Source organism: Excalfactoria chinensis, chromosome 1 (genome assembly GCF_039878825.1).
Source record: "Excalfactoria chinensis isolate bCotChi1 chromosome 1, bCotChi1.hap2, whole genome shotgun sequence".
NCBI classification, from domain to species: domain Eukaryota; kingdom Metazoa; phylum Chordata; class Aves; order Galliformes; family Phasianidae; genus Excalfactoria; species Excalfactoria chinensis.
The window spans coordinates 56,251,531-56,279,478 of NC_092825.1; the positions used below are offsets into that span (position 1 = coordinate 56,251,531).

At 41.1% G+C, this 27,948-nt stretch overlaps 1 protein-coding gene across 1 annotated transcript; it reads right to left on the reverse strand.

Annotated features, from left to right (window-relative positions):
* Positions 1-281: 281 nt before the first annotated feature.
* On the reverse strand, positions 282-27,948 carry RESF1 (retroelement silencing factor 1). The gene is made up of 4 exons (XM_072359392.1): positions 27,728-27,948; positions 2,376-7,792; positions 1,847-1,921; positions 282-1,496 (listed from the first exon to the last, which is right to left on the reverse strand). Exons 2-4 carry the CDS (start codon positions 7,750-7,752, stop codon positions 1,351-1,353), a joined length of 5,598 nt encoding a protein of 1,865 aa, XP_072215493.1. The 5' UTR covers positions 7,753-7,792; positions 27,728-27,948; the 3' UTR covers positions 282-1,350.

Consider the following 27,948-nt stretch of genomic DNA (forward strand, 5'->3'; position numbering starts at 1 on the left):
TGGTTAAGCAGCTCCAGTTTGTTACGTTGCTGTTTGCAATGCAACGCTGAAGAGATAAATATTCTTGTGTTTTCTGAAATCTAAGTGCATTCTGTTAATTTGATTCAAAAAGCTTGGACTCAAGTCCCGCTGTTGCTCCTAACAATGACACCTTTCAAAGAAGGAAGATTTGAAACTCATTTTAAAGCTGTGTTTGATCGACAGGATCACCTACAATGTGAACCGAACTAAGTGTAACAATTATAACTACATACTTCTTACACTAAAAAAATACTAGGCAGAACCTTTGAAAGTTTATTTCAAGTATTAAAAGTCATTCAGTAAAATATCTATAGCTTCTTTACTTTCCGTATAAAGGCTTAAACAGATCAAAAGAATCAGAACAATTCTGGGGGGGGAAAAAAAAAGACAATTCAAAATTGTGAACAACACTGAAAAGGCACTTAAAAAAAGACATCCAACAACAAATATAATTCTTATGTCACAGTGAGTCCTTTAGTCAAACATCAGCTAATACTTTATAAACAAAGAATTAATTACAGTCCGGTCAAAATGAGCATCATAGTCAGACAGAAGTGAATTTAAACTCCGTGCACTTCAACCGCTGTACTTTTTGTTCAGGTATAAAGAAAGCAGTAAAAGAAGGAGTGAAGTAGGGAAGGTTCTTCAGCGAGCTGCCAGCTTGCAGCACTGTGTCCAGATGAAGAATTCAGAGTTAAATTTCTACAATTTCTACAAAAATATATTTAAGAAAACCGAGTAGCAGCGTAAATACTTCACAGTACTCCCTTATCTTCATGCTTAAGGGTTTTATGTCTGTATTCCGAGTTTACAAAAAAAATGTCTACAAAGAACTGAAATTCTTGCTAGATGAACAAAAATCAAACTAGCATAAATAGAAAATAAACACGTAACGCCTGAGAATCCTTGTAATCCCTTTCTTGTAGAAATATTTTTCCACTGCCAGCAATGGAAAGTATCAGAAGTTGAACTCTTCCAAAATCAGAGAAGAAAACAGATCATGAGTACTTAAATGACTCTGAAGGTCTTTTTGTAGCGTATCTTTTATTATGTTTTTTTCAAGATTCAGCTATCTCCTGTACTTTAAAAAAAAAAAAAATCAAATATGCCAAGATGTTAAACATCTGACAATGATGTTTTCAGCACCAAAGCCTAATTGTGCAATAAGTACACACTAAGTAAATTCCCACTCATTCGCAAGAACTAGGTGATAACTTGCTGAACAAATATGAACACTTATGCAAAAATACGAAGTAAATTGGAAAAAGAATTCTAGTGTCAGCATTTTTTTTGCCAGTGATATTGAGTATGATGTATGATATAGGAGTGCTATCCAGGCTTGTCCATCTTTTTTTCCAGGTACATTTTCCTGTAGGTTTGAAACATCTGCTTGGAGTCTTTGATCGGAACGTGAAGAGCCTTGTCATCTCCTTCCAGCATTTGTATGGCTGTATCAAGTGGAATACAGTCCTCAGCTGAAATACAGGAAGAAAAGCAGGTTAAAGCAAAAGCTGCCAACTTTTGGGTTTTGCCTACAATTTAAAGCTCTGGATAAATCTCATCACCAATGCTACCTACGATCTAAGTGCACACATGCATACTAGAAAATGCCACTGATCTCCAACAAGATATTCTCGTGACAATAAAGATTTCCACAAGGCCTTGAAACTTGGATGTCTACTCAACAGCACTCATTTTGATGGCAGAATTACTAAGGAATCCATTGGAATAGTTCATTAAAAACTGCTGTTGTAACAGAGCACTTAAAACCAAGCAGAGATTATTCAACTTTTATTTCAAAATCAACAGTCAAGAGCCAGTTCACCTGTAAAGATCTCCTTCAACTTTGTTTGCTTCACTGAATCGTACTTTAACCAGTCTTCTTTTTTACTCTTGACACCTATAAAGAAAATTAAGTGGGTTTTTTGTTGAAGTTCCTTTATGACAAATATTGGTGTCTACTCAGTATTAGGCTATAATATATATACTATCACATGCAAAAGGAAATTTTCTTTGGGCACAAAGATGTCTGCAAGGGCCGCTAAGTACAAATTAAGATTTGTTTTTATTTGTTTATAATCAAATTCCATGCTAGAGACATAAAAATGCCTCACAACGCACTGCATAAAAAGTGTAAAGACTGGGATAGGTAGGAGGAGGAAGACAACTGATAGCAAAGATGGCAGTGGTTACAAAGAGTAAGGAAATGCTGCAGCAGTCAGAAAGATAAAGAAGAAAAAAAATCTGGCTTCTCCTTCTTCAAGGCCTCAGAAACTCATGATTCCCAACCTAATCTGAACTACAAACATATATTCCTTTTGAAGCAGAAGAAAAGAAGTGCATGTTTATCATACCTGCCACAGTAGACTTCTCTTTCTCCAGAAAATTCTTTGCAGCTAAGCTTTCATCATCACTGGCTGAATTTCTGAACAGTATCTCCGGACAAAGCTTAAATTCAAGCACTTGCCGTTTCCGTGGTTTCTCATTTTCCGAGAGAGAAGCATCGCTTTTTGAATCTAAACTGTGTTGTGATACTTGGGACTTTACATGCAAGACAGGCCTGACAGGTGATGTCTCCAGCTTTGTCAGAAATATGCATTCCTGCGCAGTACGTTTAAATGCAACTCTATTTAGGTAGTGTTTTTTGGGTTCCTTTTGAAGATGCAATTTTAATCTGTTTGTTCTTCTGTTCAAATATAGCATGTTTTTATCAGAAAACACTTTCTCAGAATGTTTGTCTTTGTTTTGTCCATCAAGATGTCTTTCTTTGTTAGAAAAGTGATTTTTGGAGATGGTAGATAGACCCCTTATCCTCTGTAGTTTAAGCTTGGAGCGATCTGCTAATGAATTCTTAGGTTTCCAGACATTTTCTCCATTCAACTTTTTAGTCTTGTCGGTATTTATCTTGTGATCATATGAATGCCGCTTGGAATTCTTTGTTTCAGATTGCTTTAGTCTTTCATCTTTCACCTTTGGTTTTTTAGAGCTTGTTTTTCCAATCATATTGTCCTTCCTCTTTCGTTTGTACGACTCCTCCTGTGATGGATGAGCTTTCATAGATTTATGCTGAGAAAATGTATAGTTGTTTGACTTAAAGTCTCTAATGCCAAAGTTTGGGAACTTGGTAGCTTCTGCATGATAACTACTCAACTTTTCACGTTTCATTTCTGGAGATAACTTTACTTTCCCTTCAGTATTAGTCCCTGCATTTTTTTTCTTGCAGTTCTGTTCTTTACCCGGGTTCTTGTCACAGGTTTTTCTTTTTTGTCCTTGATAGACTTCAGTGTGCTTAATTGCAACATTCTCTGACTTTGTAAACTTATGAAGGTCTCTTTGAGATTTCACGGCAGAATCTGTTCTGGTTTTATCTTTTGAAAGGGACTTCACTTTGAGAATTCTCTCCTTCTTTCCAGATGACTTCATCATATTGTCTGTATCTGCACAACCAGCTTTCTCCGACAGATCCCTTTCTGAGACTGTCTGATGATCTTTTTTGTCAGAATGAAATCCTTTCGTTAACAGAGTTCTAGACTCTTGCATCTCTTCCTTCCAGTTACTGCTTTTTGAACTACTAACATCCTGTTTTTCAGAGGAATTAAGTGGCCCAAATTTTTCCAGTTGTGGTGAAAGCGGTTTGTGTTCATTATTCATCTGGGATTCCTCGCTCATTACAGAAATGTCTTTGCATCCATCTTTTATATTTTTCTGAATGCTATTTTGGACGTTTTCACAAATCGGTGGGTTTTCTACCACACTGTTGTTCTTCATTATGGCATCAGATTTACTGTAGTTGTCTTGTCTCCCTGCAGGGTAAGTGTTTCCAGCTTCTGAAGGTTGCTCGGCATTTTTATCTGAAACAGAAGTTCTACGTTTACAGGAGCTCTGTGACATTTCACCCGACACAGACAGACAACCCATTAAACTACAAACCTCTTTATTTCCAGAGCTGGAAGGGGATTGTGGGTTTTCTTTCTCCTTACATAGACTCTGACTGGGCTGAATGCTGCTTTCAAGACTGTCCTCCTGGGCTGAAGTCTTTTCGGGCTGTTGACTCAATGTTCCACTGTTTTCAGCAGAGGAACATAGCTTCTTTTCAGGAAATAACTCCTGCACCCGACCAGAGTTTAACTGCACAATTTGTAGCTGATCTATTGGGTTCTTTGAATCAGTTTTTTTGGCAGAAACGAGAGTCTCTTTTTGAGCGTGATTCTCTCTCTGCTCAGCCACAGAACTGTTTCTTGCTGGTTCTTTTGTCAGAATATCAGCCCCTTCAATGCCAAATGGAAACTCTTTCATAAGTTCAGTAAGCTGATTATCTAGACACATAATGGGTTCTGCTCCAAAAACATATAGCTCTTCTTCTATGGTCTTTTTACTGGATGTGACATTTTCTTTACTGCTGCATGCTGTAACAGTGAATGCATTTGTTTCAGCAGTTAGGCTTATGAAGGAATCTAATGAATTTCTCGCTAACTCCTGGTTTATACTAGCAAGAATTCCCAAGTCACTTTCAGGATACTTGAAAGATGTATTTACTGGCTTTTTTTGCTCTGAGGTAGTAACTGTTCTAGGAAGCTTGCCACTGCCTTCTTTCTTAGAATGGCTAGTTACAGTACTATAAAAAATCTTATCTACTTCACTAATGCGGCATGATGATTCCCGCAGTGCCTTTTGCAGCAAGGTCTCTCGCTGAGAAGTGTTCTCCCTCAGGTCATTTTTACTCAATTTCATCAGCTGCTCCTTTTGCCTTGAGTCAGATGCATTTTCTTCCGATGAGGTACCACTGTTAAATGCACGTGTCTGAGGGACCGAGCTGAACATGCTTGCTATTTGCGGATTATATGATTTATCACCTTCAACAAGAGAACATACACTAGCAATATGGAACATCTGTTCTTCTACCACAGCTGTGGGAGTATTATTTTGTATCTCTAGCACTGCTTGCTTGCCATCATGGTCTTTTATATGTTCTTGGCCTGATTCAGGAAGAAGTTTGTTTTGTAGATTTTCTTCAGCATCTCTCATGGCTTGACTGAGTTTCCTTTCGTTTTCACCACATGAATCATTTGCATTCATGCTATTTTCTACTATTCTCTTTCCATCAGCTGATTTGGTCTGTTGTAAGCGCGAGTCCTCTGTCTGTATCAGAATGCAGTCGTCAGGTGATGAAGAAACGCTTTCTATCATTCCTTTATCAGTATTTTCCACAGTTAAAACATTTTTCCCCTCTTCTTGCATGCTGCATATACTTCCTGCCTCAATCACTGGATAGGTTTTATCTGCAGCTGTTGGACACTTGCCTACCTGTTCACTCTGAGCTCTCTGATTAGAAAGCACTAAAGGAGAAACAACTGCAATTTGGAGTTCCAAACCTTTTATCAAATTGGAACTTAACGTGTCATGTTTTTGTCCTACAGAGGTGGATGTTAAAGGCATGACTGTTGCATCTGTGCTAACCAGAAGATTACCTTGTTCTCTCTTGTTTGTTGTGTTCTGGCTGTGAGGTAATGGCGAGACCTGATTTGCTGCAGTTCTTTCATTTGACTGGCTATTTTGAACACTCACAGGTTCTGGACCTTGTTTCTTCCATAAGCCCAAGCATGCAGTTAGCTCTTCTAGAGAATAATTACCATTGTTCTGTTTAAAACACGGATTTTCAGTAAACTGCATTTTTTTCTGACCTACATCACCATGGAATTTATTTGCATTAGATTCCATCATTTCTGATACAGGAGTGTGTGTGTGGACCATAGGTACCAAATCAACTTTCTCATTAGTGTCTTTTAATAAGCTTCCACCCAAGCCTGTTAAATCTACCTGTTGTTTTTCATTAGAAAGGAGATTAGTCAGTATGTTATCAGCAATAGTACCAGCTTTCTTCTCCTTTAACATATTTGCGCTGCTCAATACAAACTGGAGAAACGCTGAGTTTTCAGGATAGCTTTCCACGCTTGTTGATGCATCTCTGCTAGAGCTATTCTGTTGACTATAACATGAAGCATCATTCAAGGATGTCAGTGTTTTCTGAGAAGAGGCCAAGGCACTCCTCTGTTCCGAGACAGGAGAATTCTCAGTATTATTTAATAGAGCTGTAAGTTCACTGTGTGAAGGAACGGGAAGAGGCCCTGATGAAAGGCTTCCCTGCTCTACCTGATGATTACCCTGAGTCACTTCTAACCCTCTGTTGTCACCACCAGTTACATTTTTGTCATTTCTTCCTTCAGGTGAAGATCCAAGAATAGAGTGCTGCTGACTGTCTATCCTCACTGCCTGTGGCAGGGAAGGTACTACATTTTGCTTGGGCATCTGAGGAAGACAATTAGAGAGTGCGTTTTCATAACTCGGGGGAAGTGTGGAAGTGCTTTTGTCACATTTTGAAGTCAACAACTTACTTCTATACTGGTGCATCCTGTGAAGCAGAGCACATTTTTTTTTAATAACTTGCATTCTTTGAGTTTCCCAAGCTACAGTGTCACTTGTCATTTTTCTTTTATCTTCTCTTGCTAAAGAAGTTTGAGAATTAGCCGGCACATTCACTGAACTAGTAGCCTGCCTTTCTTGAACTGAAACAGGATCACACAGTGGCTGCGAAGCATCCGTTGAAGAAAAAGGTACCATTCCATGCATAATATCATAAAGTTCTGAGGAAATGTCAGTGGGAGGTACAGATTTTTCACTAAAGAGCTGATTTACTGTCACATTTCCGCTTGAATTATAACCACTCCCAACCCCTTGACTGACTTCTCCCAGCTGATGTTTCAGTGAGTATTGCTGAACACTGTTAAAACCAGAAGCATTTTTTTTGTCTGATGGGCAGTTCTGGAGAGGGTATTTATTAAACACGTTGTGAACTGCCTGCTGTGCACCTAGCAAAGGCTGCGCTACAGTTTTTGAATCATAGCTGGCAGGCAACAAAGATGGTGCAGAACATCCACTGGGAGCTCCCGATCCCATCTGACTTGGCACATATTGTGGCAGATGTACATTTGGTGCAGTATTTTGACTCAGTGACTGTGAAAACTGAATCTGATTACTGGAATTATGTATTTGGTTTTGGACATGTTGCCCAGACGTACCAAAAGTTAAACAGTTATTCTGGGAATGGAGATATTGACTGGATGACTGATTGATGGGTACAGAAATGCTTTGAGAAGAAGCAGAGGTATTTGTGTTATACTGCGGTACGCACCCCAGCTTTGAAGAATTAATGCATTCACGGTTACTTTGATGCAACATAGTTCTCAGAGGACGCTGCTGTGATGTTTGTGAACAAACAGCATAACTGTTTGAGGTGGCATAATGAGGTCCTCGAAGCACATTCGGCACACTGCTTCCACCATTCATTTGAGAAGACAGAAGAGGAAACTTTCTATGGGAAGAAATAAGCCTACCAGGGTTTTGCCAAGAGTTTTGAGTCATTTCCCCCTGTGCACGTGATGTCTGATTGGGAAGTGTTGGTGCAGGTGGCACATAGGATGGTGGAGACTGATTGACTGAGTATTCTGAGGTAAGGAAACTTTTTATGGCTACAGATGTTCCTGGTGAAGCAGTATTAACAGGTGGCAGATACACTTGGTTATTTCCCACATAATTGCATGCATTTTCAGAAGAAAGTGCATTTGTTTGAGGAAAGGCTTGTGCATTAGAAAGCATCTGAGTGTAACAGGATTCTTGACTTTGCAGGTTATTCTGTGCATCTGCATTCTGGAGCGGTCTTACATTCCAGTCCATCTTTCCTTGATTTCTTTTTCTTAAATCCGCAGTTGAAATTCTAAAAAAAACAAGAACCAAAACTATAATCTTTCTATCAAGACCTACATCAGCTTACCAAGAAGGAATTTAAAACACATAACAAACAGAACGGTTCAACTTAAGTTGCTACACAGAACAGAAACTCCACTGGAACATCCTGTGGACATCAGCATTATTAACATCAAGCTGTACAGATAATTTCCCAGAAGACAGTTCAGTTACAGGAGACAGAGCAGCAGTTAACTATTCTATTGATTGTTTAATGAAAAACAAAATCCTCAGATTATTCTGAAAGGCTGAATAATGGAATTAAAAATGCAATATTAAATTGCTATATTTACATTGAAATCTGATGGAAAAAATATTATGTTATCTCACACGGATGCACTAAGCAATGCTTAAGAGCAGAGAATCTTGTAGAATATAATATTGGTCAGTTTCTATACAAGACTGAGCTTCACTTATTCCTTCAAACGTGACAAGAAGAAATGAGAAAATGGATATGGGTTCAGTAAAGATCTCTTGTAATAATATACCCTTCTTATTTTCATTTTACATGTCATTTTCTCTTCCCTGATGCTGACAGTCACAGTCTTAACTCTTCATGTGTTAACAGTCCATAATTTACATAGGTGGTTGCTTTCAGAGTGACCTATTTATTTCCCCGGAAACTACAGCAGATACCGAGAGCAAAATAACATTATTCAATAGAGAAAATTCTCAACGAAACATTTCACATGATTTCCCTGAGGCCAACCATTATCCCTGCTTTTTCTTTTGAGGACTCTGAGATTTAAAAGTCTCTACCGGTTTTAATTTTAGAACTGAAGCACAATTCAGATGCAGCCTATAAAAGCCAGAAAGTTAAGAACTGTCTAGTTGATTGCCCAAGCGCTACTTTCAAGATTTAAAGATAGCTGCAGCTCTTCACTCACTCACTTTGTGCTCTCAGAAGGCATCAGTACAAAATGAAACTGGAAAACAAAGCTGCTTATGGAATTTGTAAAGAAACAAAAACACTAAAACAGCACAAATCCTTCAAGATTAACAGCGGTATTAAAGCACTATTTACACCAGTGTATGAAGCTCAGGTGAAAATACAGAATTCTGTACTCAAGCTGAAGATTACAGATCAACAACATTCAATTGTAGATTTCCTGATAAATAATCATGCGATAAAGCAATCACCTCCCTGAATACAGTAACTGCTGAAGCTGTTTAATAGAGTCGCACTCCACGAGCATGACTTAGATGTCTATAGAAAAGAAGGCGCCATTAAGCAGGAAACAGGAGAAACTGACTACGTGCAGTACGCAACCTTGTCAAGAGTAAAACCCAGTTCTTGTCTCTGTCATGACCAAGATGAGTAATACCGCCTTAGTTCATGTTTGCTGGATGGATTATGACAACATTCAGTCCACAACAGACCACAACTTAAAAATATTACGTAAATTTAATATACCCAAACATGCCACTTAAGTGGTATCTGGAAGAAAGTACGTGCCTTAGGAAAAATGTGTGAGAAGATCAGTATCAGAACAAGACTCTAGAAGATAAGAGAGCAGACTACTCATATGTTCTTGCATCAGTTCACTTCCTACATTTATTCTCTTCTGAACCACAGTTACGCTTTTGGTCTACTGAATCATGTACAATATTCCAAGATTTCATACTTCATTTTACATCATAACTTAAAGTCTGTAGCCCTGCATACTGGAGCCATAAAATACCTAAACAGAGAAAAGTAGGAAAAGCACATAGTAGTTTGATGGTGTGTAAGACATATGAAAACCTCACACATCACTAAATTCATACAAAGGCAGCAAGAGGCCCCAGAAGCCACAATGTGGGAACTTCTGAACAGTAACTGAATTACCAAGCCAGAGCAAATATTTACCATTTCTATAATCAGATGTGGCAGTAACTAAACTGCTAACTTAACATCAGCACACCTATTTTGGCTAAATGATAAATGCATCACTAGAGCAGATGTCCCATCACACTTTGAGGGTTGCAAGGAAGGCGAGCCTTAGGAATCCTTCAAATAGGGCACCCCTTCTTGACAGCAGTTTCTTCTGCAATGTAATCAGGCACTACTTCAGAAGAACAATACAAGATAGTTTATCAAGCTTTCTAACAACAACTAATAACTACTTTGAGATAAAATTATGCAACTCTATAACAACAATTAGTACGATTACAGATAAAAGTACTTGGCATAGATGTTGTCTTCCTATCAACTACGCTAAGGCAGATTTAGGCAACAGCTGCTAAAGAAAGTAGGAATGTTATGTTTCATGATGTCCGCCATGCTGTATTCAAGGCATCCCAACTCCAATCTCACATTATACACACAGGATCAGAAAGCAGCTACTCATGCCAACATGCAGACCTTTCAAGCATTGAGTATAGGGCCCTTCTGAGCAGACACGGCTTGATAACTGGGCTTATGCTAGCCTTTACATGCCTCAGTATTAAATTTTAGCTTAAGCTGTGACTGGCCCTGACTCTTTCAGAAGCTTGCTCTGCTTCTGGACCCTGGATTGTTTATGACAGGAAGTAGCTCTTCCATCTTCTTTGCTACTTTGATTACAGGAAGTAATAAGTAAATAAAACATGAAGAGAAAGTTACCCTATTTGTTTTAGAAATACTGAGCTCCATTTCAGTGTAGCTGAAGGCCAATGTTGTCATCCCAACAAAAGGATTATCTCAAGTCTAGCAGGACATTTTGTCTGTGATTGATAAGATTCCCACCAACATCCACATTAGAAGCCTCAAAGCTATTCTGGAGTGGTAAGAACACCACAGAGTCCCCCCTGGTGGCAGGATGTGCCCTGGAGAAATTTGAGAGGTAGTTACATGCTGTAGAAAAAGGAGTTCCAGAAACAAAACTCTTTTGAACTGTAAACGATAAATACACTGCCTGCAGAGCATGCGTAAAGACCAATAATGTGAATAATTCAGCTGACCACAAATGTGTTAAACAACAGAATAACTCTGTAGAGATTTCCAAGTTTCCAAGGGAAGCACTTGGTATAACTGCACACGCAAGTCTTTCCCAGTAGGTGTAATTATGGGAAGGGAAAGAGGCTCAACTCAGCGACTGATCACAGAAGTCATCAATGATATCTTCCCTCTCTATTTGCTTATTTTCAGGTGGAGCTTGAGTGACTCTAGCCAAACACATCTTTAGCTTGCAAAGTTTACTCAGAGAATGTTTTTGACAGAGAGGCAGAAAACTGATGGCTCAGGGCAACGAGGCAGCAGTTTACCAGTTCCACAGTATCATCAAGTCTCCATCCTTGTGTGACAGTGTGATCTCCCTGCCCCCCTTCCTCCCTTAATTCCCCACTTCACCCTGGCAGCAAGCAGATCTGCCTCCAGCTGGGGGAGGTTGGAAGAACACAGTTGGAAGACAGCAGACACTTGGTTCAACAGCTCAGGACCAACTGAGCATGTGTCTAATAAGCAGACTATGACTAAGCCACCACCTTACCACAGAAACAGAAAGCAGCCCAAGAACCTCTTTGAGCTCTCCTACATGGTAGTGGCTGCACAATGGGATCTCCCTTGAGCAAGGATGCCTCTTCAGGTTATACCTGAGCAGAGATGCTGTACATCTCTGTACATTGTGTGCCTCCGGTGGCGCAGCGGTAGAATTCCCGTTTGCAACACCAGGGGGCCCGGGTTCGAATCCCCCCCTGTGGAGCAGGGGGTAGAAGTGCCGCTCTGCTACACAGAGGGCTCGAATCCCGGGAGTTGGACTCGATGATCTCTAAGGTCCCTTCCAACTCGCACAATACTATGATACTATGATATGATACTATGATACATCTTGCCAGTGCAGACCCTCAGTAAACAACTAATAGTTTGTTTTAGACTTCGTTAACTTCAGTAACATCACACCTTAGATTGATTGTGCACATCTAATCCCTCCGACATAAACCACTGACCAAGTCTGGGACTGGATGGGTCTGGCTGCATCTAGGCTCCTTGGTTCCATGGGTCAAAGAATTTAGAAAGGAAGGGGGTCCACTCCAAATATTGTGACTCAGAGGGAGGGTCTCCTACATGTCTGCTTACCCTACCATCTATGTAGTAAATAATCAAGCATAGCAACTTAACAAGATTTTAGATGGCTGGCTATTAAATCACTGCATTATATTATATCAATAAATATGTTCCTGCTTGTCTTTTATGAGTAAGTTGTATAACGTGGTTGTTTCGATCCAAAATGCCTTGTGGTGTTATCAAAGCCTGGCCACAGGGTCACCAATTTCCTCCAGCTTCCATTATCAGAATCCAACTGATTTTGTAAGATGGTCAACCAGGAAACTAAGACTCAAGTTGGCATGTTAGAAAGCAGACATTCTTTAATAGCAGCACTAAACGCATGGGGGTAATCCTCCTATCATGTATAGTTTACACAAAAGATCTTCAGTTTATATGCATTACTTGCACTACGTATACAGAAGTTTCTCAGAGTTATGTTACAAATGTAAGTTTCCCCAGAAGTATGTTTCATATTTAATGACCAATTCTAAGCATGTCTTCCTATTTTCTCAGTACAAAGAGTCAGCAAATCTTATCTCCTTGGTTCAGAGAGACAGCTCTTTCTGTTATCTAAACAAGTTCCATGGCAGGGCCATCCATCAACAAACACTAGCAAGATTAATAATGTCACTACAACTTGTATCACAACCTTTAGGTTCCAATCATATTATACTCATACCCCTCTTCTCTGAGCTTTGTATGGCACCTCACACTCACCTATTACAGAGGTTACTCCTTGTCCTACCCCAAGACTTACTGATGCCTATGCAATTATTCAACATAATGCCTGCTTTAGGCACTCTGGAGTCATCCATACTGCATATGACTGAGTTGTTACAGCCAATTACCATGACAATGCCCAGGTGGCTGAATCCTTCACTTAGCCATTAACTCCTCTGACAACATCTACTGGGTGCACCCACTGGCCTCCCTCAAGGCAAACAAGCTCCTTCCACACCCACACAAAGAAAATCTGCGGCAACTTCCCTTGTGAAAGAAATCCAGGAAAATACCTATATGCCTACTTCAGCTGTTGGCCACATTTAGTTCCATTCTGCTCACTCCGTTACAGGCCACGTGCAATGCCCAAGCAGATGCCACTGCTGTGCCCAGAGGGGCAGCAGTGGTGGTAGAGACTAACAATCATAATAAAGCCACTCACAGCACATACTAGCAGCTGAAGTGAGGAAACTTCCATCACCTTGATGTTTGTGCTGTTCCTATTTCCCTCATTTGTGATTTCATCCACTACATTAAGCTCTTGAAGGGCCCTCTGGCACAGCACTAACATTCTTGAGCCACTTGGCTATTTTCAGTTTGGTTTTCTGCAAGTAATTCTTTAATCTCATAACTCCAGTAAAAGAAAACTCGGTTCTTCTTCAGTAAGACATTTTCCTGTTCTGCTGCCATTCCGGGATACATCTCAACACAAGATATTAGTCCATTCTTTTGCTTTCCATGTATTACGTAGTGAAGCAGTAAAGCAGCATAATCAAGCCATTCACAATATCTGAAAGTTCTTATTCATTATAAAGAGCTTTTTGTATCTGCAAGAAACGCTCAGCATCAATAATTTATCAGGCAATGGTCCTGCAAAACAGCAGAACTTATTCACTACTGCAGTAATGGGCACACATCTCCTTATGGCTAGGGGGAAATTGTGTGCCTTATCACTGAAATTCACTCCATTAAATGCCCTCACTCAAGGCAGGTGATACCTCTCCCGTCGCTCACTGCTTGAGTGTATCACACTCACAGCCTTCCCAATGTGTTTGCTAAAATATTTTACCATATACAATTTATCACCCACCTGTTGTTCTTTCATCCCTCAACTGGGAACAAGAGAACAACACATACTGGGTCCACCTGCAGTTCCCCATTTGTCAAGAGGAACAGGAACGTATGCCAGACCCTCCCTTCCTGTCACCTTAGCCAGTCTCAGCTCCTTTGACTTGGGCCAGGTGTTCTGACAACCAAGCTACCTGGCAAACTCAATCTACCGTGTACTAAGCTGTGCTTCAGTGATTCATTGTGAACGGGAACCCTTGCAGCCATTTTGTAAGAAAGTTTAGCAGAAGTCTATACCTCAGTGTGAACAGGGAAGCAGAAAACAGATGCTCTGCTGGAATTCAGAATAAAGGGGGGCTAGAAGGGGGATAGTTAAAGGTAGTTTTCAGAAAATGATTTAGTTAGGTAGAATAACAAGGAATGGAGTTTACAGAAAATGATTTAGTTAGGTAGAATAACAAGGAATGGAGACAGTGGGTCTGGGAGAGCAGATAAGGAGTGAGAACTCCCTGAAACATCTGGTGAGGAGGGGATTAGGGGTTGTAAATATCAAAAGAGGAGTTGCATCTCCCTGACAAGATGGGTGATAACAAGAGGGGGTCTGCATGATAAAGAATATGTATCAGAATTACGGGACATCATTGACTATGCATGAGGTGTACCTATATCTGTATCACGGTTTTACCAGTTGGTGTGCAAGTTTGGAGGAGCTATCCCCCTTGCACCCAGCGCTGAAATAAACATACCTGCTTTATAACCCATCTCTGGATTATAGAGATTGATTCCGCAAATCAAGTGTTAAAATTACTTTACTGCAAAAACAGTCTGCTTCTCACATAACTCTCCTGAAGAGAGCTCAGCACAAGATCCAAGAACTGAAAGGACAAAGTTAATCTGAAGGACCACACACCTTCATGCCCTCATTTATGCTTCCAGACTTACAGCAGCCATTCTCAATTAACTGAAAGCACTTACCAGGAATTCAATACTTGCTTGACATGCAGTATAATAGCAAGATTAGAGTAGCTTGGCAGTACTGTACTTGTGGTACAAGATTGTCTGAGACTGGTAAGGAACCATTGTCTCAAAGCAACAAGAGAGATCAACAGGAACACTTTGTGGACAGTTTTACATTTGAAAACATTCCTTCCTACCCAGACAGAAGCTGTTTGAATGGGAATGTCTAAGAACATTTTCTGGCTGAAGACTTGGCCTGGGAGCAACTATTTTCAGCTTGATACAAGAAGGTAGACGATACCATTGTATACCTGGAAGGCAAGATACAATCTGGAACCACCTCTTATCTCTGCTGATTTAAATCTGTAAAGTTTGGAAGTCAGGAAAAAAAGAGCTCCTGCAGAGCGCCCTGAAGGCAGAAGCTGTCAGTCCAAAACACTCTGGACTATAAGTAAAGAAAAAACTTATCTTCCACCTTTATTTGTCACTGTCATCAACTGATCATAGAATCACAAGGTTGGAAAGGACCTACAAGATCATCTAGTCCAACCATCCTCCCATTACCATTGCTACCACAAGCCACTAACATCTCATAGCTCCTCCTCCAGACACCTCTTGAACACCGCCAAGGACGGTGACTCCACCACCTCCCTGGACAGGCCATCCCAGTGCCTATGGTGCCAAGGTGTGATCATCACACCTTGGACGACTCACCACTACCAAGACAGCCCGAATCAGCCGAATCAGTCTTGTTGTAAATATATGACTGAAAAAGAAGGTATGTTACACTGTCATTTTCCTTGTGTTCTAGCTGTATTTCACAGGTTACAGCAGCCTCCACACACAGGAGGGTTCTTGCAATTAGGATTCTCAGTAGCTATATAGGAGATAATTTGCTAGATGTCACCAGTGTCTCAGATGGACAGTTAATCACAAAGTAGCTACACTAGCTTAAAGTACATTAAGACCAGACACTTATGAATAGGGAAGCAGAAAACAGATGCTCTGCTGGAATTCAGAATAAAGGGGGGCTAGAAGGGGGATAGTTAAAGGTAGTTTTCAGAAAATGATTTAGTTAGGTAGAATAACAAGGAATGGAGTTTACAGAAAATGATTTAGTTAGGTAGAATAACAAGGAATGGAGACAGTGGGTCTGGGAGAGCAGATAAGGAGTGAGAACTCCCTGAGACATCTGGCGAGGAGGGGATTAGGGGTTGTAAATATCAAAAGAGGAGTTGCATCTCCCTGACAAGATGGGCGATAACAAGAGGGGGTCTGCATGATAAAGAATATGTATCAGAATTACGGGACATCATTGACTATGCATGAGGTGTACCTATATCTGTATCACGGTTTTACCAGTTGGTGTGCAAGTTTGGAGGAGCTATCCCCCTTGCACCCAGCGCTGGAATAAACATACCTGCTTTATAACCCATCTCTGGATTATAGAGTTTGATTCCGCAAGTCACTTATCTCTGAAGATTACCATCCCACCATATCCAGGAGTCCATTTTTATGTCACCTTCTATTGGCTTTATTGTCCTAATCCTAGCTGCCACTACAGACACTTGTTACAAAAACCACTCTTGAATGGACTTACTAGTTTCACTCCTATGAAGTACACTATAATGCTACTACATGATGGAAAGTACAACAATAAAAGGGTGGCAAAGTCCCAGGCTGCAACAATTGAGGACAAGCCCAAACACAACAGCCATGAACACAAAAGCAAACAAACAAACAAAAAAAATTGTTCACCTCTGGAAGGCCACAGGTAGGCAGGGACCTCCAGAAAGATCCCCTTGACTCCTCTGCCAACACTTAAGTGAGGTCTGGGAAGGAATGCATCCTGGCTCCACCCCTTCCAGTCACTCAGATGCACTGCATGCATCAGAGCTCCCTTGGGTTGGCCCTGCCTTCCCACCAGGTGCTCAGCCACTGGTTCAGGCCATGACTGGGCACATCTGCTATGTACACACACTGAATCAGATTCTTCCTCTCAGGCTCCCTTTGAATTCTTAAGTGTTATCTCCTCCATCATCAGGACTTTTAATCTGACCTTATTCAGTGTTATTTGACATTACTTCCAAATCAATTTGTTAGTATTTCTGATAGGGAAAATGGTAAAGTTCTCAACCAATATGCTACTCATGTATCCCCTGTATAGCCCTGAACCATGACCCATGTAGACTCATGGGTCTCACAATTAGACTATTGTGAGATTATAAACAGTAGAGTTAGACAGTAAATAGTGCTGACACTGTTATTTAGTAGTTAATAAGTTGATGAATGTATAGTTTAACCATGAGACAGATGGAATGGAACGGACTGGTCTAGCTCGGATAGCTCGGATGAAAGAAGATAATGAATTTTTTTGATAAGTTCAAAAGAGGAATAACACGTGAAGCATGTCAGGATTGTGTCTACATTTTATTTATTGCTTCTCCATTTCCTCTCCAGTCCCATCTGACAAGGTCCCTGATCAGATAATCCTGCTGAAATAAACATTCTTACATTCCTGTACTCTTACCAATTAGTGCTGCAAGAAGGTCTGTCTCCTCTACTCCCTGTCAAGGTTTGTATCTGTGTGTCTTATTTATTTCTTCCCTTATTCTTCCTCCTTTTCTTTTGCAACGGAAGGGTCCTTTGAGAAACAGATGCTACAGAATCAGAGCTTGTAACACTGCCTCAGTAGTCATGGGAATTATGGTCAGTCAGAAGGGAAGCAAGAAATAGACCATTCTTAACAAGATAACCGATAAATGCCATACCACATAGCAATAGAAAAGTTAGATACAGCAAAATCTGATCCTGTCCTAACAAGCTGTTTTGCCAATAGATGGGGTTAACACAAAGGACACAGACAGTCAGTTAAAGAAGTGTGTTTATCTTTACTCACGTTTAAAGCAATAAAATAATAAGTGAAATAATACAGCAAGAACATAACAAAACAAGGTAATGCACCTAATCATTACTAATAAAATTAACTGTATTGATTAAGAAAGATAAATCACCAACTGCCCTAATATTTTACCATCATCCAGACCCACAATCACAGGGGAGCCCTGTTTGAAGTGAGGATTTGGAAAACCTTTCCCAGCAACTGGGAGGTCCTGTGCAGTGCATCCATTCATAGGTGACCAAAGTGGTCTTCAAAGTCACTGCAAGAGCAACCAGATTTTATACAGTTGAATAAATATACTTACATAAATTCAAGTTCAGAAACAACAAATTTCATCCTCCTTTTGGATTCCACCCAAAGCTTGGCCAGGCTCAAGGAGGAACCAAGTGAGTTTCCCTATCAATTTGGGCTTTAACCACATATTTCTCACAGCCTTGCAACATGCCCCTAAATAAAGATCCACCATTGGTTACTGTTAAACAACAAGCATTATAACAGATCTTTATAAACTGACATCAAAATATATATTCAAGTTAAAACAGAAAAACAGACTCATTTTGCATAGTATGCGTGATACAGTGTTTGGTTTTGAGGTTCATCCAGAGGTCAGCTTTGGTTCAGGGCCTATTGTTCAGGCCATAGTACCTCAGAAGCATCTAAAATGAGCTCAATGGGATTATTCTCAAAGAAAAAGAATGTACTGCAAGTACCACAGACTCCAGGCATTTGGAACAGCCGTGGTTCAAAAGCAGTTTTAAAATTCTAGCTCTCCACAATACCAAGCAAAACACAAATACTGCCAAAGAGGTTACTGCTGAGAAGAGACCCAAACCCATCCACTTAGTGCTTACACTCCTTGGAAGAATAGCTATGTTTGCTCCTGACTAATAGCATTAAGCGTGAAAAAGCAATTTTTAATACAAAATCAGAAGATTTGCAGGAAAAGGCATTAGTAAGAGGGATCGGATTCACCGAATCAATCAACATTTCCTAATAGCCTACTCAGAAACCCCCAAGTAAAAGATTTTCGCTATGGTAGTATCAGACTTCTTATAATAGGAGCATCCTTGCCTCACATTACAGATCATGCTTATAACTGAAACGTACACTTATATATACCATACACCTATAGCTCATGCTTTTCTAATTGTAATCCTTACTGTGATGAAAGAGGTCAGCTATTGATAAGGCAGAGTTGTGAGATGCTTTTTATGGGTGGATGACAGGGAAAATGGTAAAGTTCTCAACCAATATGCTACTCATGTATCCCCTGTATAGCCCTGAACCATGACCCATGTAGGGGTGTTAGACTATTGTGAGATTATAAACAATAGAGTTAAACAGTGATAGTGCTGACATTGTTGTTTAGTAGTTAATAAGTTGATACAGTTTAACCATGAGACAGATGGAACGGACCGGTCTAGCTGGGATAGCTCGGATGAAAGAAGATAATGAATTTTTTTGATAAGTTCAAAAGAGGAATAACACGTGAAGCATGAAGTCTGGCACAAGCTAAGGACCTAAGATGAAACACAGTGTTTTGTGAAAGAAGAACTGAAAATATGTTAATTAGTCTCGAGAATGGATAACGTAAGTGATGTAATGTTTTTCTGATCATATAAATATAGGACCTTTGTAAAGCTTGGATGTCATTCACTAGGAGTGACCCAAGCTCTGTATGTTTGTTGCACTGAGCTTGTTAATAAAATCAACCCTAGAGTTGGTTCCTATCTGCAACAATTTCACTATCCCTTAAGAAAACAACAACCATCACCAAGATGACACTTCTCAGCATCAGTTGAAATTACCCTTTTCAAGTCACTTGTCAGAACTAATCTCTTCAAACCATACTGTTAGCCTAGACCACATCGCAGGTGCTTTTTAAGTGATACTGTAAGTGACCACCATCTCCAGCAGCTCAAGGGGTATCTCAAGTTGTGCGGGTAGGGGCCCAGCCTGGAGCCCCTGGCTGTCTCTGTCAGCAGACAGCTGCTGCTTTCCTGTTTGCAGGTCTCCCAGAGACACACAAGTAACACTGACACAACTCCCTACAAAAACTGCCACAAAATTCTGAAGGCAGCACCTGTATATAGGACTTATATAAAACTTAAGCAAAAAAAGCCAAGTCCCTTTATTCCTCTTTGATTGGGCCGAGTTGAGTGTCACCAGGAGAAAATCCATCCTCACTCTCCAGACTCACAGGCACTCTGCGTTCACAGATTCCCCACTGCTCTGCTCACGAAGTACAATTGCTTCTGAAATGTTCTTGGTGATACCAGGCAGAGTATTCACAGATGAGCAATAGTCATACACTGAAAGAAGAATGGAACTCACCCAGCTGGTGAAGAAGTTCTCTGGCTATGTAGCACTCCTCATGGAGCAACCTAGGCCCAAAAAATGCTCTCTCTTCAGTGGCTGTCCCTTACATGAGCCCAGGGTGGGTAGATCCACCCTGGATCCAACCCCTTCTGGTCCCGTGGGGAAAAATATAAGGGCTCTTTCTCTGCCTCTCTTTGAGCAAGGAATTTTCTTGACATCATGCATGTGCTAGGGATAGAGAGCGGGAACTAAGAAAGGTCTTCTAAGGAGACAGGACAAGCTGAGCTCAGACAGACATCCTGACCAAATAGGGTTTGCACTTGACAGGCCCTCTTTATGCCCTGTTGCATTAAAGGACTATGTAATTTGGCAGAAAATAAACCCCCTCATGTCCCTATTTAACAGGCAGGCTGGAAGCAGCTGAGTGATGCCCAATCCAGCACTAGAAGTCTGGTTATATATGAACTATCACAATTACGGATTCACAAATAGCGCTCTGGACAGTCTGTCTACTGGCACCCAAAAGGGCTCTCCATAACCAACCACAAGGAAATTGGCCACTCCCAGTGAGAACTCTCACAGCTAGATTAATGAACAATGCAAGAGACTGGAGGCCCTTCTGGATTGTCACTGATAAATATATTGCAAAGCATGTGAGATTAACCATGAACATTATTAATATAACCTGGCCACAAAGGCATCTGGTTATAAAAACATCACTTTAGAGACCTTTAAGTTCCCCAGGAAAGCACTCAGTATGACCAAGTATGCAAATTTGACCCAGTATGCACCTCTATGGGGAGGAAATAAGAGGCTCAACCTCTAGCAATAATTCCACAGCACCTTCCACCCATCCTTCTCATTGGTCCTCCCCAGTTCCTGCACATCCCTTATCAGATGGTAAGATCCACCATCATCTTCCTCCTTCCATATCCAGAATTCCCAGGTCTGCAATCTTATTCATGGAGAAACCTGGGTCTGCCAGCAGTTTTCTGATAGCTGATCTGTTCCCCTTACACTTGCCTGTCAGGACTGTGTCTACATTTTATTTATTGCTTCTCCATTTCCTTTCTAGTCCCATCTGACAAGGTCCCTGATCAGATAATTCTGCTGAAATAAACATTCTTACATTCCTGTACTCTTACCAATTAGTGCTGCAAGAAGGTCTGTCTCCTCTACTCCCTGTCAAGGTTTGTATCTGTGTGTCTTATTTATTTCTTCCTTTATTCTTCCTCCTTTTCTTTTACAATGGAAGGGTCCTTTGAGAAACAGATGCTACAGAATCAGAGCTTGTAACACTGCCTCGGTAGTCATGGGAATTATGGTCAGTCAGAAGGGAAGCAAGAAATAGACCATTCTTAACAAAATAACCGATAAATGCCATACCACACAGCAATAGAAAAGTTAGATACAGCAAAATCTGATCCTGTCCTAACAAGCTGTTTTGCCAATAGATGGGGTTAGCACAAAGGACACAGACAGTCAGTTAAAGAAGTGTGTTTATCTTTACTCACGTTTAAAGCAATAAAATAATAAGTGAAATAATACAGCAAGAACATAACAAAACAAGGTAATGCACCTAATCATTACTAATAAAATTAACTGTATTGATTAAGAAAGATAAATCACCAACTGCCCTAATATTTTACCATCATCCAGACCCACAATCACAGGGGAGCCCTGTTTGAAGTGAGGATTTGGAAAACCTTTCCCAGCAACTGGGAGGTCCTGTGCAGTGCATCCATTCATAGGTGACCAAAGTGATCTTCAAAGTCACTGCAAGAGCAACCAGATTTTATACAGTTGAATAAATATACTTACATAAATTCAAGTTCAGAAACAACAAATTTCATCCTCCTTTTGGATTCCACCCAAAGCTTGGCCAGGCTCAAGGAGGAACCAAGTGAGTTTCCCTATCAATTTGGGCTTTAACCACGTATTTCTCACAGCCTTGCAACATGCCCCTAAATAAAGAACCACCATTGGTTACTGTTAAACAACAAGCATTATAACAGATCTTTATAAACTGACATCAAAATATATATTCAAGTTAAAACAGAAAAACAGACTCATTTTGCATTGTATGTGTGATACGGTGTTTGGTTTTGAGGTTCATCCAGAGGTCAGCTTTGGTTCAGGGCCTATTGTTCAGGCCATAGTACCTCAGAAGCATCTAAAATGAGCTCAATGGGATTATTCTCAAAGAAAAAGAATGTACTGCAAGTACCACAGACCCCAGGCATTTGGAACAGCCGTGGTTCAAAAGCAGTTTTAAAATTCTAGCTCTCCACAATACCAAGCAAAACACAAATACTGCCAAGGAGGTTACTGCTGAGAAAAGACCCAAACCCATCCACTTAGTGCTTACACTCCTCGGGAGAATAGCTATGTTTGCTCCTGACTAATAGCATTAAGCGTGAAAAAGCAATTTTTAATACAAAATCAGAAGATTTGCAGGAAAAGGCATTAGTAAGAGGGATCGGATTCACCGAATCAATCAACATTTCCTAATAGCCTACTCAGAAACCCCCAAGTAAAAGATTTTCTCTATGGTAGTATCAGACTTCTTATAATAGGAGCATCCTTGCCTCACATTACAGATCATGCTTATAACTGAAACGTATACTTATATATACCATACACCTATAGCTCATGCTTTTCTAATTGTAATCCTTACTGTGATGAAAGAGGTCAGCTATTGATAAGGCAGAGTTGTGAGATGCTTTTTAGGGGTGGATGATAGGGAAAATGGTAAAGTTCTCAACCAATATGCTACTCATGTATCCCCTGTGTAGTCCTGAACCATGACCCATGTAGGGGTGTTAGACTATTGTGAGATTATCAACAGTAGAGTTAAACAGTGATAGTGCTGACATTGTGATTTAGTAGTTAATAAGTTGATACAGTTTAACCATGAGACAGATGGAACAGACCAGTCTAGCTCGGATGAAAGAAGATAATGAATTTTTTTGATAAGTTCAAAAGAGGAATAACACGTGAAGCATGAAGTCTGGCACAAGCTAAGGACCTAAGATGAAACACAGCGTTTTGTGAAAGAAGAACTGAAAATATGTTAATTAGTCTCGAGAATGGATAACGTAAGTGATGTAATGTTTTTCTGATCATATAAATATCGGACCTTTGTAAAGCTTGGATGTCATTCACTAGGAGTGACCCAAGCTCTGTATGTTTGTTGCACTGAGCTTGTTAATAAAATCAACCCTAGAGTACCCACAAGTTCAAGTCTCAACTGGTTCCTTTCTGCAACAACTAATTTGTAAATCTTGCCATATGCTACAATTTACAGGACTGTCAACTATTCCACTCATTAAATGGTCTTTTCTTGCAGTGCCCCCAAGTAATAAACCCTGCTGCCTTTTCACTTGTTGTTTTACACTTTCATTGGTCTTTGCAGTTCTGAAACTCCTGATACCTGGTGCCTGCTTAAGTATACGTGTCATAAATAATACAGATCTATAGCAGTGTCTATCAATCACATGAAGGAAAAAGCACAAACCCACTCCCTGTCAGCAATAGGAAAGTACTGCAGTCTTTAGAAAAATAGTGATAAACAGTTCAAGTAGCTGTGGAATAATTGCTATAGCAACTTCAAATTAAGGTACAGTATTGCTCACAGAGGCACAGAAGCAGATGGTATGTAAGGAATCCATAAAATGGCACAGAGGGTAGAGCAGAGTGACAACCCTGCAGTCAAGTTCTCTGATCCTTAGCAGGTCCCTCAGCAACCTTTGGTGTTGGCAACAGCAAGAGAATTTGATGTATTGGCTCTTCGAGGAGCAGTGCCAGGATGGGAACCTGGCGGTACTAAGAACTGAAAAGCTGCATATTTGCTACCCTGAGCCAACAGTTTGTCATTCTCTGACCAAAAAAAACCACAAACGTTGGTGATCTTTGCTCAGCATAACCTCGTTTGGATACCAAAACACCGCCATCCCAAAAGCTACCCGCCTCCAAGCTATGACCACACTCCTCATTGAGCCTGCACCCTGAATTTCTTCTCCTATACCTTTAGAAGTGAGGTGACAGAATTGTTCACCACTCATAACCAAAGGTGTGCATCACTACAATCTCTCAAGCTCCACCTGAAAAACAATAATAGTACAAAAATGGCTTAAGATAAAGGGGGTGTCACAGAAAGTACGACCACAGACAAGTTGGGAGAATACCTCTGACTTTTGAGATCAGCTGATGGACTGAGCTTCTCTTCCCACACACATGGATGCCTACTGGGTGAGAGTCACACAGTTACACAGAGTGCTTCCCCAGGAAACTCAGAAATCTCTCTAGCGTTGTTTTTATAACTGAACGTGCTTGTGGCCAGGTTGTAGTACTCCTTGGTTAACCTCAAAAGCTATGCAGACAGTGCACTTATCAACTTATCACCAGCAATACAAAAGAATCTGTGCTCTGTTGCTTTAATAGGCCGCACTGTTCACTAATCTAGCCATCACAGCCGTTAGTCTCAAACTCTTTCAGCATGACCATGGAAACCCATTTGGACACAATTAGCGAAGGATATTTTCTTGAGCTGCATTATATATATATATATATATATAGTACAGTTAATGTATATTAGTAACAAAGTATTATAATTTTTTTTTCCTGTTATACGGCAACAAAAACATAAGTCTAGTGGGATAACTGCCCTTGGTTCTGTGAAACCAGTATAGTGATGGAGTGGAATCAACAGAAGCGGCAGCAATTCTTACTGAGTTCTCAAGGTTCTCACAGATCGCTGTATTTTTGTTAATGAAATTTTACTGTTCCTGTGCCCCTCTTTGAAAGCAGTTGTTCACAAATGTACGTGCTACCACAAAACAGTGACAAGAATAAGGGCCAACAGCAAAGCGAGGGACATTTCTACCTGCTAAGATACAAAAAGCTCTTTATAATGAATAAGAACTTTCAGATATTGTGAATGGCTTGATTATGCTGCTTTACTGCTTCACTACGTAATACATGGAAAGCAAAAGAATGGACTAATATCTTGTGTTGAGATGTATCCCGGAATGGCAGCAGAACAGGAAAATGTCTTACTGAAGAAGAACCGAGTTTTGTTTTACTGGAGTTATGAGATTAAAGAATTACTTGCAGAAAACAAAACTGATAATAGCCAAGTGGCTCAAGAATGTTAGTGTTGTGCCAGAGGGCCCTTTAAGAGCTTAATGTAGTGGATGAAATCACAAATGAGGGAAATAGGAACAGCACAAACATCAAGGAGATGTGTGCCCATTACTGCAGTGATGAATAAGTTCTGCTGCTTTGCAGGACCACTGCCTGATGAGAAATTGTTGATTCTGAGTGTTTTCTTACATTAATAGGCACACACACGCACAATAAGATGAACTCTATTAGCGATCACGGCTTTTCAGTCACCAAGTAGCAGAAGAGAATGTGAGGTAAATAGACATTGGTTTCGATTTGACTGAGCAAGTGTCACAGATGCAAGAAGAGTTAGCCCCACACCACATCTTCCCCTCCACAGCACTCCATTATCACCTATGCAGCCCACACTCAAGCAACGCACATCACCTCATGACAAAATATCCCTGAAATCACATAATAATGTTAGAAGTTCACAATCCTGTGAGGCCACGTTACTAGTTATCCAGGACTGCATGCGGCCCCACAGGTTACACATGCCTACTCTGCAGCTTTTCACAAACCCTCATGGTTGGTCCTAACAATGCACGAGGAAATGAATAATGCCAGTAATTAAGATATCTGAATAGCATTCATCTCTCCTTGGGCTTCTGCTCTCTTTAATCCCATTTTGTGATCTTCAACCTATCCACTCCATTCCTTTTAAAATAGGGGACAGAGAATAATAATCTCTCTCTTCAACTCATTATTAGTCATCATTAAAGAGAAGAAGGAATCCACATCAAACCAACAGGTTAAGCAGATCAACTGTTGTATTGATTGAGACCAGGAGAAGCCACTATCACCAAGACAGAGTTACACACCAAGATAAAGATATATTGCTCGTGTTCACAACAAATGAAACTAAGCATGTTCCACACAGTCTAAGGGACCACTTCCCATGTTTGCAGTCTGTAGCCAAAAGCAGGACTCAGGCAGTGGTTTGGAAGCCTGCAGCATTCAGTTCAGCTGGGCACTCTACTGGAGGAGACTAAGCTGGCACAACAGTCCACATGTGACTGCTTTTCCTCATGGAAAAGGTAAATATAAAAGCAATAGTTTAAATACTAGAAACAAAAAGTATTGCAGTACCAGAAGACGTTTGCAGAAACTACTTAAGGCAAAGAACTTGCTGGCTTTTTAAAAACCACTGTTTGAAGGATTGCTTCCAACAGATAAGAGCATTTGATGAATCTAGAAGCACTGCAGCTTAAGAGTGGTATGGAGGAGAGAGGGGGAGAAGAGTGGAAAAGTGTTTGTGCATTAGGCAGTAAAATGAGCCAAAATAAAAGCCTCAATAAAATCCTGGCAGATCAACCAACTAGAGGATGGTCTAGCAGGAAAACAAAACACTTCATAGTATTCTTCATATCAAGTACACAGTGATGTTTTTCTGCCAAGAAATATATACGTATATATATATATTTATGAATATATAGTTCTAGGTTTGCTGTTCAAGTTCAGACTTGCCATCTGAAAAAAATGCTTTCTGCCCTTTACCTTTGAAGTACCATAACTTGCTTCAGTGAGCTGCATGAATACAGTGAATTGACAGCTCCAGATGACTAGCTTTAGGACCAACTTTGCACATTTTTAAGGCTTTGTTTTGTTGCTCAGAGGAATGCCAAACTGGCAGGAATATTAAGAGTAAAGGATTTGATTTTGTGAACAGTAACCTAAAAGCGATCATTAATGCCACTTTGCTTTCTCTGCCAGGAACGATTACCCAAATGTTTTAACACAATGGCTGGATAGCTCAAGAACATCAGGTGATAAGAGATAAAGAAGCATTTGTTTCTCGCAATAACATTTATTCTTCCCACAGTTCTGAGACTTGAGAGCTAGAAAATATTTACCAGTAGGCACCATGAGTTAGGTTTGTTTTCTTTTACTTCTCAGTCTTCCCAGGAGGCTGGTTAAGAGTAGAGAAAAATCCAGCATTACCAGAGCTCCTGGAAAGAGGCAGCGGCATAATAACTTCTAGGAAAAATGATCCCCAGCATCCCTATAGGCTTCAGAAATGCACGTTCTAGTTGATGCCTCCTGTTTTCATCAATATCTAGAAGCTTCCAGGAGCACACAGAGAAACCTCACAGAATTACTGCTGTAGGGGTATCAGCCTCTTCTCCACACTTCCACTTGCCTTTACAGATAGGATACAGAAGATGGAGTATGGAGATATATAGATGGAGCATGTCTGATGTTCCCGAGTTGGAAGAGACCCACAAAACCACCAAATCCAACTCCTGGCTCCACAGAGCACAGCCCAAAAATCAGACCTTATGTCTGAGAGGGGTGCCCCAGTTCCCCCTTTGAACTCCAGCACTCGGGGCCATGCCCACAGCCCTGGGCAGCGCATTCCATGCCCACCGCCCTCTGGTGCAGAACGCGTCCGTGACCCCCAGCTGCCCCTTGCCGTACCTACCTCCCATCTCCCAGAATAGCACACCCCGCAGAGAAAGCCGCTAAACAAACTTCTGCCTGAGGTGATGATGGAGGAGGTTCTTTCAGGAGGCAAACAGAAAAGCAAGCCTGCAGATTTCATTATGCTCGCTCAGCCTCCAGCCAGACACTCGATCAATTCTAACCGACCTGCGAGACGAGCGCTGAGCGCCGAGCACTGAGCGCCCCGAGCCCCGTTCCCACCCGGCCTGCCGCGCTCCCCGGCACGCCGCAGCCCCACGGGCCCCGCCGCCCAGTCCCGGCCGCGCGCAGGAAGGCCCGGCCTCACAGCCGCTGCCCGCTGCAGCCTGCCCGCCACCCGTGCTCACCGAACCCGGCGCCCGGCGGCTGATCCGTGCGGAGGTAGAAGCGGAGCCGGAGGCCGCTGGGCCCCCAGGCCTCGGTGGACCGAACGAGGCCTCCTCAGCCGGCAGGCAGAGCCGCGGCGCAGAGCCAGAGACCGCCCCGGGGCGGGACCGCGCCGGAGCTGTGAGGAGGAGGCTGCACGCTGGAGGTAGTCCCCTCGGTGGCCTCCACGGGTCGCTAGGCT

Bases quoted from the DNA above. Each gene is read 5' to 3' on its own strand.
- RESF1 (XM_072359392.1), bottom strand. From the start codon at position 7,752: ATGGACTGGAATGTAAGACCGCTCCAGAATGCAGATGCACAGAATAAC. The intron at 1,922-2,375 runs GTATGATAAACA...TTTTCTTTATAG, and splicing joins AGAGAAGTCTACTGTGGCAG to GTGTCAAGAGTAAAAAAGAA. The intron at 1,497-1,846 runs GTGAACTGGCTC...CCTGTATTTCAG, and splicing joins GTTGAAGGAGATCTTTACAG to CTGAGGACTGTATTCCACTT.